The following is a 13,419-nucleotide window of genomic DNA, read 5'->3' on the forward strand; positions in this document are numbered from 1 at the left end:
TAGGCTACATTTCCTTTGGAGTATCTTCATTTTGAAACTTATAAATTGTATTACCTTCTTTTGGCTTTTAGCTGATCTTCCCATCTTGATAACTTTTTCAATATCTTTATTTTCCTATCTTAAGCTAGTTTTCTAATTATCTCCTTCTGTCCCTCCACCCCCTTCTGTTCTCTCCCTCTCCTCCCTCTTCCCGCTCCCTTTTTCTCTTTCTCCCTTCTCCCCTCCCTCCTTTTTTTTTTTTTATTTTTATTTCTTCTCCACTCTTCTTTTAGAGCCCTTATTTTTAAACTTCACTGGTAGAGCTACACACTTCCATTTGTGCTTCTTAGGGTGCTTTTCCCTAGGTAGTTAGTAGCCAGACATTTGTACAGGGATTGTTTTAGCATAGACATAATTTCTACCTGCTTTACTGTGTGATTTTTTTTTTCATTTATCAAAGGGAGTACTCAAAATAAGTTTGACCTTCTGTTGCTAAAAAATGCTTTTTTTTGTTTGTGTCACTGATTGCTAGAGATAGGCAGGGAAAGTGAGCAGACTGTAGAATAAATCAGTAGAACTCTCTTCAACATCTACTAAACCATGCTGCCTAGTATGATTCAAGGTGTTGACTGAGTCTTTCACGGATTGGATCTAGTTCCCTTATATACCCTCTGAGACTTATAAATAACTAAAGTATATCTTCTTACGTTGGTCTATAATTTTATTTTTCTATGACATATATAAATAATAAAAGAATAGTAGTTTATTCCTATTTCTGATATATGATTGAAAAATGGAATCTATCGCGATAATTGGTCCACTTATCTCTCTGTAACACATGAGATGCCCCTGCTTTTATAACTGCAAAAATACTATAACATTAACTTCTGACAAAAGACAATAGTATGCTTTTTGTTGCAATATCCACATTGTCACTTTAGATAGTAGGAGGTAAAATATTTTAGCTAAAAGACCCTGCCTGTAGAGCTATGTCTTGAGGAACCAGTGAGTCTAAGTGGAAGAGTTATTTCGAGTTTACCTTTGCATGTGGTGGTAACAATGACTGGCTTTTACAAAGTATTCTAGCAGCAGCAAAAGTAATTGTAGTGTCAGAAAAGAAAGTAGTAAAACTGCCTGTTGGTCTGTTTAGCATGGATCCAGACTTTATACTCCTTGACTCAGCTACACCATTAGCTGAAGAAGGGGTCCCCTTGCCTTCTCAGCATCCTCCTTTCATCTGGCTTTACCATCGATGTTGGTGCTGCTTTTAGATGGCCCTGTTGCCGAATGGCTATATTTCTGAACAAAATGTATGCAGCTAGGGTGTAGTATGGAGATCCCTGGACCCAGAGTTTACGGTCAGGACTTGAGAGTAATCTCTGCTACCCTACTTGCTGTGTAACAACACTAAGCAACACCTCTTAACTTCTGTACGTGTAATACTGGGGGTAATGCCTATTCGAGTCAGTAATAAATTGCGTGGCACCTACTACTTCTCAGGGGATCTTTATTTATATTCTATGTAATCTCTTTTGTTTATGTTCTTAAATAACTTTTTATCTTCCATGTTTGGAGAATATACATACACTCACCCGCCGTCCTAAACTCTACTTTGTTAGAGAGTTTGTAAAATTTATGTAAGATTAAAATGACCAGCAGATCCCCAGTTGTTCTGAAAAAATAATCCCAACTTTTTAATGTAAAAATGGAGACTTTGGATTTCCAGAATAGAGTAGTGCTCTATAAATCATGTTTGAAACAAATCATAGCTTTTCTCAGGATCTAGTTTTTGCTCCCCCCACAAATCTGTAATATAATCCAAAACTCTTGAACTAACCTCATCACTGATTCCTCTTAATTTGACCAGTATCTTCAGCAAGTTTAACAAACATTTTTCAAGAACCTATAAATTATGGAAGAGGTGGCTACAATCCCTAAATAAGGAATATTAGTGCTCCTGATAATTTGGAGAAAGAAACTAGCCCAATAATTATCATATGATATTATAATTTTGTGCTAAGAATATGGGATATCTGTATTTCCCTAGGAGCTCTGTCAAGTTAGCTTTGAAAAGAATGATAATGTGCTGTTTGATTTAATTTCTTGGTCTAGCTGACATTTCTTAAAATGAGTGATGGGGTAACTTGGCTGTGTTGTCACCTACTCATAGAAGAATCCTTTTCACAGTAGAAGATCTTAAATTTATTTTCATTTACTGTACTGCTTATAAAACTTTAAAAATATCACTTCCAGTTTTTTCTTGATTATTTAGACCTGGCAAGGTCTAATTAATTATGCTGGATTTTATATCTTTTCCTTTATCTCAAACATAGGAATATCATGTTAAAATTTTTTAAAGCATTACAGGCTGACTGTAAAAACTCAACAATAAATAAGTATATAAAACATACACATAGAGCAATTGGTTACTTTTTTGTTTCCAGTAAGTTCTGTTTAGTGTTTTTTATATGTAAAGCCTAGGCCACATGGATACTGGTTATATAAATTTATTAGAGTATATGTTCTATAATCTTGTTAGATTATTGCCTAACCCACTCATTTCCATCCTAAAAGATCAGATTCATTGTCATCATATTTTTATTTTCTACTTAAGCTTTTTTAATATTCTAAATTTATCATTGCTTTTAACTATCATTCACAAAATTACTGAGAATTATGAGCTTTTATATGCCCTTCAAGTTCTATGTAGACTAATTTTTTTGATGACTTATGAGTGGATATAATTACTTCAGGTGTGTGTAGGTTCTCTTTCCCATGTGCGTTTTTCCAGTATTTTTGGAGCAGAACTCCCTGAAGCAATGAGGCTTCAAAAATCTTTTACAGCTTGTAAGGTTTGCATTGACCTCACTCACATATCCCTTCCCTTTCAGGCTCTCTTGCATCCTTCCATTAATTTTAGTAGATTAAGAGGATATAGATGTTCTGATAAAGGAAATGCTTATTTTGTTCATTAAACACATTTCTATGAAAATCAGACCAAGAATAAAAAGAATAGCCCATCTCTGGTTCCATGCACATTCATGTGCCTCTATGTCTACAGTGTGCATATTTGTGTTTTTATTTTCTTCATGTGGATAATGTCTCCTGAGCCTAACACTCTTTTTTGCCCAATGACTACGAGATAATATAAGTTATTATTGACCTCAGTACATCTATTGGGTAAATAGGTGATATCAATTATCTATATCTTGACTTCTGATCATTAATACAAAGTGTAGGACTGTAGAAAATTTACTAATAAGTAAATTCAGGCCTCTTGCTCAGTTTCTTTTAATTTGTCTTTATTTGGTATCTAGTTTCTTTGTATAGTAGCTTGTATTTGAGTGATTTAAAATTTTAAATAATTAGATATTGAATACAATGGGTTTTATTATGTCCCAGAGGCTTATGACACTTGATATGATTCCTATCTTACTGTCTGGGGTTCTTACTTTGATTAAGTAAGATATTGCTATTTAAAAAAATATGCTCCAGGAAATAGACTGTTGATTGGTTTGATGTGCCTGGTGGGTTACATTTGAATCTTACAGTATGATGTTAAGGAGTCTAGAATTCTAAAATAGGACTTAGCAGTGACCTTTTAAAGACAGATCCCATAGACAGTTTACTCCAGGACAACATGCTTGTCAGAGGGAGCTACCAGTTGTATTGGCAGTCAGGTAAGAATGTGGAAAACCCATTTCTTCTCATTGTTGCAGACAGCTAAACTAGACTCCTCCCAGGTGGTGGGTCTGTAATCACCTTCATGCAAGGAAGATATTACATGGTACTCTTATGAATATCTTTTGAATAAGGGGCCTCATTTTGGCTTGGATTTTTTATTATTGCTTCAGAATTCATTGTCTACCAAGTTCTGTTTCTATATTCATTGGCATTTGGTTAAGTGAAGCCTGGAAACTATAGGGTTATTCGCTAAATGTAACAAATTGAAGGGTAGATAGTTTCCACAATCACTTTCCATTTGTTAATGTGATATCTAAAAGGAACTTCAGTAGGTGATGCAGAAAACTCATTTTGTGTTGCTTTTGTCAGAGGCAGCTTTTATAGTCTTTCCTCCCCCCAGCTAGTGACAGTCCTGGATTGCTGTAAATGTGTGCCGACAAGCTCGCAGTCCTTATAATTTTTAAATGAATTTTATGTCTTTTTTGCTTCTGGGTATTTTGTTTGTAAATATTTCTATAATTTTTAAAATTTAATAATATTAACTATCAAGTTTCTTACAATGAAAAAAATCAGTGTCAGAAACTCATTTAAAGCCAAAAGTTTAAAAACAAGCCTTCTACCTATTAGGCACAGAAAAATAATTTTGAAAAGAAATTTATAACTTCCTTTATTGAATTCCTGTGTTCCTGCTTTCTTCTATAGCTAAAGAAATAAAATTTTAATGAAAGTCAAGTGAAATTTTCAGTGATACAGTTCAGTACAGTATAGTTTACATAGTCTCAGACACAAGACTGTTCTTTAATAAGGTTTTTAATAAAACAGAAAACTAAATGTTTTCTTTCTGTACTGGAGAAGGAGATAGCATGGAAATTAAGGGGACAGAATTAGAGCCAGGCTACCAGGGTCAAATCTAATCTCTTCTTTGTGCCCGTTTACTCTGCTATAAAATGGGAATAGTAGTAATTCCAACCTCTTAGGGTAGTTATGAGGATTAAATAAGTTAATATATATAAAATGTGCAGGGACAGGACTTAGCATTTGGTAAGCATTATATAAATACTGGGCATCCTTCTTTATTACATGTTGTATAGTTCATATATGTTTTATCTATTATAATAATTATCAGAAGTTTCCTATAATAGAATTTTCTGCTACTTAAAAATCTAAGAACTCTTATACTAGACATTTGAAAAGTCATCATGTTATAAAGTGAGAACACTGCCTACATTGTAAACTAGTAAAGTTATTCCATCATCTCATCCTCCATTTCTTAGATGAAAAAAAACAAATAGATACTGTTGTATATATCCCCTCATACATAATATGTATGCTTTCAATAAATTCATAAGTTTACTCTGTATGAATAGAGAATAGCTTTGGAATAGACCATTTAAATTATATACACTTTCCTGTAATGTTATTATAGAATATATGATATTTCTAGGAAATTAGTTAGGGTTTGGTTACCTTGGGAAATAGATGTTAAACCTAAAAAGCGTATCCTTTCTCCTGGATTGCATGTATTTGGAAATAATAATGAATCCCATTTTCTTCCTTGAAATGTCAATAACACCAAAGCTGCATACCTCTTTTGAGTTGTTTTTATCCTGACAAAACAAATATGAGTAAGGTTTAATAATAAACCTTATTAACTTTCCATTTATAACTGAATTTTTCCTCTATTATCCATTTCTCACTAACTTGTTTAATGGAAATTGCGCTCACAGTAGCAAATACATGAGGGAAGGAGGTTAATTATCTTGATAGTGTATTAACAGAAGAAGCTATTTTATTATCCGACATTTTTAAACTTCTAAATTACAGGAATTTTGATAATAATTTGTAATTACTGTTATGTAAAAACCATCTGTAAAAATATCAAGACATTGAAGAATTTTGTAGTGCCTAGGAGATACGAGGTCAATATTAAGTTATGTCATTTTGGTTTCTGTATTAAGAATAATCTAGATTTTGTGCTCCTTTGAAAATTGGCAACAACCAGAAGGTCCCCATTTTCTCACTAGCTAAATAATCAAAAATTGGTGTAAGGATTTAAATTAGTTTGACAAATTGTTTCTCTTTTCCTTTTTTAATAGATTAAACACACAGACGTCCAGAGAGTGTGGAGGGAAAAGTATAATGGAGATCATATTGCAGACACAATAGAGACAGAGTTTAGGGGAAGAACTTGGGAGAAATAAACCAGAAATTCAATAAATTGAAGCAAATCATTAAAGAATATCTCTAGAAATTCTGTTTTGTGAGAAGAAATCCAAGTAGTATTTCACCCTTGTTTTACAGAAAAAGTTATCAAAGTCTTGACCAGTTATCAGCTGAAGTTAGCCTTTCTCAGACTTCACTGGATCCAGGTCAGTCACAAGAAGGAGATGGGAAGCAAGACACATTAAATTTAATCAGTGAAGGTAAGAAAAACAAACTTTATCGGGAAATTACTTTTTCCTGCACTGTGTGTGCTGTGGGTACAGAATGCTGAAGAACAGCGGCGACTTTCAGTTAAGCATGCTGGGAATGGAGCTGCATTAGGATTCAAAAAGGTTTGCTTTTGGGTTTTTTGGTTTTTTTAACCCATGCCGATTCGGCTTTCTGTGTCTCTCTCCCATACTAAAACAACTTTTATCAAGGTGTTCGACCACTGCTGACTTGCAGTTCAAGTCGGTTCTCGGTCTTCATTCTGTTAAACTTCTCAGCAGCTTTGGATACAGCTGACCACTTCCTCATTCTTGAGTCACTTTTGGTACCTCATTTATTGGGTATTCTGAAAACCTTGGGAACAAATATGAAAGAGTTTTAGTTTTTCCTGTTCCTGCTTTTGGCTGTGCTCTGTCCACCCCTCTTTCCCTTGTGTCGCATCTTCCTGAACAACATCTTGGTTCCATTCCAAAACTTTTCAGGCCATTTTCAGTGATCACATTTCATTTTCTAAGACTCAGCCTGTGCATTTTTAAACTCCAGTAACTTAGGTGATTCAGAGTCACTTTCCCCCCTGCCCCCAGCACAGGCTCGGGCCGTGACTCTAGCACTTTGGGTTGGATGAGTGAGTGGTGCCGGTATGATACGGCGCTCACGTCCCTTATCTCTGCGTCCCAGTTCTACACGGCTGTGTGTGAGGTGGGGGCTGGGGAAGAGTTCCCTACCGCAGGGGGACCTGCACTCCTCTGGGTCTCCGATTTCTCCCCTGTTCTCCGCTGCAGTAGATGGCACCACCACACGCATTGCCAGATTCTACTCTTCCCCTTTACAACTGCACGTCCGTTTGTCAGCGCTCCCTGCAACACATGCTGTCTACACTGATCATCATCTTCACTCTTACAATGCTCGTCTAAGCCACGTGGAGCAAGCCTCGTGGATGGACTCCTGCCACAGCTCTTTCTTGGGTCTTTCCTCTCTCATTCTTGTCCCCTCATAGTCCATTCTCTGTATAGTCATCAGTGATCTTAGAAAACATAAATGAGAAAATATTATACTCAGAATTCTCCAGTGGCTCTCAGTGACAATCAGAATACAGTCCAGACTGCTTATCATGGCCTCCTGTATGATCGTGTCCTTGTCAGCTTCTGCCTCAACTTACACCGTTCTTTTGCTTGCTCCCTGCACCCCAGCAAACTGACCTCCTAGCTGTTCCTTCAGGTTGGTTCCTGCCTCAGTTATCTTTGCACTTGCTTCTCCTTAGTGCCCTGAAACTTCTTTCTTAAGGTCTTTGAATGGTAACCTCTATTGGAATATCTCTTTAAAGAAGTAAGTGATCATTGACTGCCATACCTTCAGTAAACATCATCTCCATGTCCAAGTCCGCCCCCCCCAGGCACCCTGTCACATCACCCTCTGGTGTAGTATGATTCTGTCCCCAGCTCCCCACTGAAGCATACGCTTCATGACGCTAAGGAACCTTACCCATATTTTCCACCAGTGTATTACCAGAGCCTGTGACATTATAGACAATTATTAAGTATTGGTTGATATTAGAATAAGTATATAATGAATGAATGTCACAGAATGTGAGGAACAAGGTAGACACAGTATAAAGTAAAAATTCAGTTAACAAGCAGGCTTAGGCAATGGGAAATTATGTGAAGCTGAATTTTCTGCTTCTTTTAAAATAGTTGTTGGAAATGGTCTCAGAGGGCCTTAAATCTATTTTAATAGTTTAGTAAATAGTGTATACTGACTAAAAATGAATCTTTTTTTGATGATGTGGATAATAAAGATAGCAAAATAGAGTATCCTAGCGGCATGAATGTAGGTGGAAGAGAGTAAACGGAATTCACTGTCATAATTTAGAATATGTATATTTTAAAAATTAATCCATTCTCTGGATTTATTTGTGATGACTCTTTATGTAAAAGAAACATTTAGGATTTAAATAAGTTTATCACTATAGGCATATTAATAGTAATAGGTCAAGATTGATAATGGGTAATTTTTATACTATAAAAACAAATATATAGAAGAGTGATGAATGGGTGAAGCACAAAGAATTTTTAGGGCAGTGAAACTATTCTGTATGATCCTAAAATGGTGGACACATGTCATTATAAATTTGTCCAACCCATAGAATGTACAGCACCAAGAATGAACCCCAGTGTAAACTGTGAACCCTGGTTGATGATGATGTGATCATGTAGATTTATCAGTTGTAACCAGTGTACCACTCTGGTGGGCGATGTTCATAATGAGGAGGCTCTGTACAGAGATACAGAAATCTTGGCACATTCTGTTCAATTTTGCTGTGAACCTAAAACTACTCTAAAAAATAAAGTGTGTGAATACACAGAGAGCAGGAGAGAAGAACTGGCTTTCAGAATTCAAGGTTAATTAACAGATTAAGTATTACTTACAGAATTTCCCTACCCCAAATAGCTAATAAAATGATCAGAAAAAGAAAATATATGCCAAAAAATGCATCAACTGAAATCCAGCAACAAAAAAGAGCTGTAATATATTTAGGATAGTGTAAAACTAAAGAAAATTTTTTTAAAGATTTATTTATTTATTTGGGAGCAGAGGGGCAGAGGCAGAGGGAGAGAATCTCAAGCAGACCGCCCTGAGTGCAGAGCCCAATGTGGGGCTCCATCTCATGACCCTGAGATCATGACCCTGAGCCAAAGTCGAGAGTCAGACACTTAACTGACTGAGCCACCCAGGTGTCCCATTAAAGAAGCTTTTTCAAGACTTGAAGGACACCCATTGTTTCTACCCATAGCATCCTTCCCACCCTCCCATAGAAGCCATATGGTAAGGAAACCATATTTTGATACACTGATACAAGAGAGTGCCCTTGAGTTAAAAATTTCACAAACCAGCCAAATCAGCTAGCCCTCCTATGTATACAAAATTACTATTCTTTAAAAAAATCACTTAGGGATGCCTGGGTGGCTCAGTCATTAAGCGTCTGCCTTTGGCTCAGGTCATGATCCCAGGGTCCTGGGATTGAGCCCCGCATCGGGCTCCCTGCTCAGCGGGAAGCCTGCTTCTCCCTCTCCTGCTCGTGTTCCCTCTCTCGCTGTCTCTCTCTGTCAAATAAATAAATAAAATCTTTAAAAAAAAAAAGATTTTTTGGCTGTTCAGGTTCCACTGAATTTCCATATGAATTTTAGAATCAACTTGTCATTTCTGAAAAAAGGCAGAATTTTGATGGGGATGACACTGAATCTGTAGATTAATTTGGGAACTATTGCCATCTTAACAATATTGTCTTCTAATCCATGGAAAAATGGGATGTTTCCCCACTTATTTCAACCTTGATTTTTTTTCAAGAATAGTTTGTAGTTGTCAATGTACAACTCTTGAACTTCTTTCTTTGAATTTATTCCTAAGTATTTTATTTTTTTAGATTCTATTGTTAATGAAATTGTTTTCTTAATTTCATGTTCTGGTCATTCATTGCTGCTTTTATTATTAGACTTTAAGCATAGGTTTAAAAAATTAATGTCACTCCTCTGTATCTATAAGAAGGAAAAGAAAAGTGAATTCAGTTGTAAAGAACTTCATATTCAGAGTCAGTATCTTCTGAATCATTTCATCAAAAGACATTGGCTGTGTCTGCTCATAGTATATCATTCTCTGTGCCGACAGCAAACCATTTCCTAAAACAATCCTCTGCTGATACAGGGATTTTCTCTCAAGTTACCAAGTGTCCTGCACATTTTTACATGAGCACTTTCTACTCGCCTAACTTACAGTTTTTCTTTCTCAAATCAAATACTTCTAGAAGTTAAAAAGCTTCTCTTCAAAGGCCGCAGGAATTCCATGACAAATTGAGGTTTCACATCTTAACAGAAACCCTGCATGAATCAGTCACACCAATTGCTATTGCTTTAAAATTTCTTGTATCTAGTCTAAGGAATGTGTTCTGCCTCCATTTGTGCACTTGGCGCGTGATAGGCAGTCCTTTTGCGGATGTTGTCAAGCTTCATCTACTTGTAGGGTTTTTCCTAAGTGCTTTGTTTTACCAGAAGTGTGAATTGCAGTAATTCTTGTTATGGGTATTTGCTTCAGTGAAATTTACATTCTACTATCTGTTTTCATGCTTTTCTATGAACAACTATTAATTTTAAAGGAAAATTATAATTTTTGAAGGCATTTTAAGCAGTATATAAATATGAGTAACTCCGTTGAAGAGATATCAATATGGACACCTGTGGCCCAGTTCATACATGGACACGCCAAAACAACGGTCAGGGTACTGCCTCCTTGCCAGCTACAACTACCACACACAGTGGTTCCAGGGGTTTGAAATTTTATTGCACAAAATGATGACCACCCCTTTTCTTGACCTTTGGTCACAAAAAGGTAACATGTTGCTTACATAACAGGTTAATAGAACATTTTCCCCATGTTTATAGGTTTACGCTAGTGGCTAAGGAATCTCTGTAGTCATTCCTTAAAATTCGGATACAATTTACTGCCTCTTCGCTTCCTCATTGACCCCTTCGTCCCCATTCAGACTTCCTTATAGGGTTGGCGATCTCACCTTTACTTATCTTTCTTACTGCACTTTATGATAATTTTCTGTTTGTGTCTGTTTCTACCTTACATTAAGTTCCCTATAGGCAAGAAGTAGTTCTTAAATTTTTATTTTTTATCATGATGTCTGGCATTGTGACGAATGAATGACTTTTTTTTTTTTAAAGATTTATTTATTTGAGAGAGCGAGAATGAGAGAGAGAGTACATGAGAGGGGGGGAGGGTTAGAGGGAGAAGCAGGCTCCTCACCGAGCAGGGAGCCCGATGTGGGACTCGATCCCGGGACTCCAGGATCATTACCTGAGCCGAAGGCAGTCGCTTAACCAACTGAGCCACCCAGGCACCCTGAATGACTTCTAACTTAGTAACATTTGTAGCAGTGCCATCTGAAGAGTTGTAGAGTCCAGACTCTATGTCAATAAATTTAAAACAAAACGCATCTTTCTTGCTATAAAACGAAAATCTGGGGGCACCTGGGTGGCTCAGTCGGTTAAGCCAGTTGTTTTGTTAAATGTCCAAAGATTTAGATTTGTCTTATGTTATTATCATATTCAGGTTAAACATATTTGCAGTATGTAAATAATGCATCTTTGTCAGCACATCTTATCAGGAGGTCACTGTCTTTTTTGCATTGAGAGACCCTTAAAGATTACTCCTGTGTCCTTTTGACACTCTATTAGTCTGTGATAGTGTCTTTGCTTTGTGGTACAAAAGATGTTTTGGGTTACTTTGGTATATTTCACGCCCACACCCAGGATCAGCTATTTCTTCAAGTCTTACTTCCTTATACTGGCAAATGTTAGAGACCCTAGTGTAGGCTTACAGAGGTGCCTCTTGTTACTGGAATGGTCATTGTTTCTAGCCTGTGGAAGAGTTAGGAATTTTTTTTAAAGAAAAATATACTTTACATTTATTTTACAATTCAAATTTAAGACTCAAGGTTTCTATGTACTTGATTTTATATTTTGATATCTTATGATGACACTACTGATTCCTCATTTATATGAACATAATTACTTATTTACTTTTTCCTATTATATTAATTTCAAAATAACAGTATATTACTAAAATACAATAACTCAAAATAGCTTAGGATTTCTCATTATTTTGAGAATATATGCCAGAGTCAAATTACTGTGCTTAAAGTTCATCTCAATTCTGTTTACTTCCACTATCATAGTTAACCAGTTTTTGTGTGTGTGTATGTTTTTAAGATTTTATTTATTTGACAGAGAGAGAGACATCAAGAGAGGGAACACAAGCAGGGGGAGTGGGAGAGGGAGAAGCAGGCTTCCCGCGGAGCAGGGAGCCCGATGCAGGGCTTGATCCCAGGACCCTGGGACCATGACCTGAGCCAAAGGCAGACGCTTAACTGACTGAGCCACCAAGGCGCCCCATAGTTAACCAGTTTTATTAGTTTTTGAATTATTTTATTTATTTTTTAAATACAAGTAAATTTAAATAATTTATGTCCCCCTTTTCTAGATAAAAGGCAACATGCTATACCCTATTCTGCACTTTGTTTTCACTTGACAGTGAAATTTCCAGATATCCTGGAAATCAATACCTAGAGGTACATAGAGATCCTTCTGATCCCTTTTACAGCCCTGTAGTACCTCATTGTGTAACTATGTTAGACATTTAGATTGTTTCGTCTTGTGCATTACTGTATGGTAATCTTTAAATGTTCTCCAAGTATATATTCCCAAAGAATTGCAAACAAGACTCAAACGGATACTTGTGTGTGTTTGCAGCAGCATTATTTACAGTACTAAGGTAGACACAACCCAAGTGTCCACACAGATGAATGGATAAACAGAAAGTAATGTATACACACAGTGGGATACTATTCAGCCATAAAAAAGGAATGAAGTTCTGATACATACTACATGGATGAAACTTAGAAAACATGCTAAGGGAAATAAAGCCAGACACAAAAGGGCACAAATATTACACGATTCCACTTGTAAGAACGATGTGTGGTAGGCAGGTTCATTGACAGAAAGTAGATTAGTTTCCAGAGACTGGGGGTAAGGGGACAACAATAGTTATTGCTTAAATTGGTAGAAAATTTGGGGTGATGACAATTTTTGGAAATAGTGGTGATGGTTGCACAATACTGTGGATGTAATTAATGCCACTGAATTGTACACTTAAAGTAGAAATTTGGAAGGATTATCTAAAGCAGGTGAGTTCCAGGAGCATTTAACAAGAACTCCAGAAAGTTAATTCTGGCCTGAAATGTCTCTAAGCTTAAACATTAAAAGGGTCCTTGAAACATCTAAATGTTTTGACCCCGAGATAACATGATAAACATTTTAAATTGGAATTTAACAATTCCTCTTCCATATCTTTTTCTAACGTTGTTATATTTTCCTGTATTGTATTTGTCACCAAAACTATGAAGTTAACATAGCTAGTCATCTTTAGTATTTTACAAAGGAAAGGACAGGCTTAGAGAAGATGCCTTTCCTAAGGTCATACAGCTAAAAGGGACATAGGTCCCAGTACAGTTCTTACTGAATCATGACTCGGTAATTACATCATTATTTAATGAGCATCTCCTATGTGCTAGGCACTGGGAATGTAACAACACAACAGATTCCATGTCCTTTCTCAGTGTATAGTTTAGAAGAAAAGAGAGCCTGGCAATTATCATACAGTGTAACTAGGTGGGTTGTTAAGAGTTCAAAGGACTATGGGAACACTTCAGAGGGGCCATTTGAAACAATAGATAGCATTCAGAAACACCTGCTATCTGGTTCACTTTAT

General features: G+C 36.2%; 2 protein-coding genes across 8 annotated transcripts in view; one reads left to right on the forward strand and one right to left on the reverse strand.

The window, feature by feature from the left end:
- Positions 1-13,419, forward strand: part of RUNDC3B (RUN domain containing 3B) — a 121,483-nt gene that overhangs the window by 107,258 nt on the left and 806 nt on the right. For 4 of the 6 annotated variants that reach the window (XM_028120382.2, XM_088018439.1, XM_028120385.2 and 1 more), the window contains one exon: positions 5,965-6,086. In XM_028120382.2, the coding sequence (XP_027976183.1) occupies positions 5,965-6,086 (122 nt within the window). The remainder of the gene's footprint in view (positions 1-5,964; positions 6,087-13,419) is intronic. The other 2 variants (XM_088018437.1, XM_088018438.1) reach the window with 1 other exon arrangement.
- Positions 5,669-13,419, reverse strand: part of SLC25A40 (solute carrier family 25 member 40) — a 63,238-nt gene continuing 55,487 nt past the window's right edge. For both annotated transcript variants that reach the window (XM_028120401.1, XM_088018440.1), the window contains one exon: positions 5,669-6,447. The gene's annotated coding sequence lies outside the window, so the exon portion shown is untranslated. The remainder of the gene's footprint in view (positions 6,448-13,419) is intronic.

Source organism: Eumetopias jubatus, unplaced genomic scaffold (assembly GCF_037043125.1).
Source record: "Eumetopias jubatus isolate StellerSeaLion01/CBP00866 unplaced genomic scaffold, mEumJub1_p1.0 scaffold_14, whole genome shotgun sequence".
Classification (NCBI taxonomy): Eukaryota; Metazoa; Chordata; class Mammalia; order Carnivora; family Otariidae; genus Eumetopias; species Eumetopias jubatus.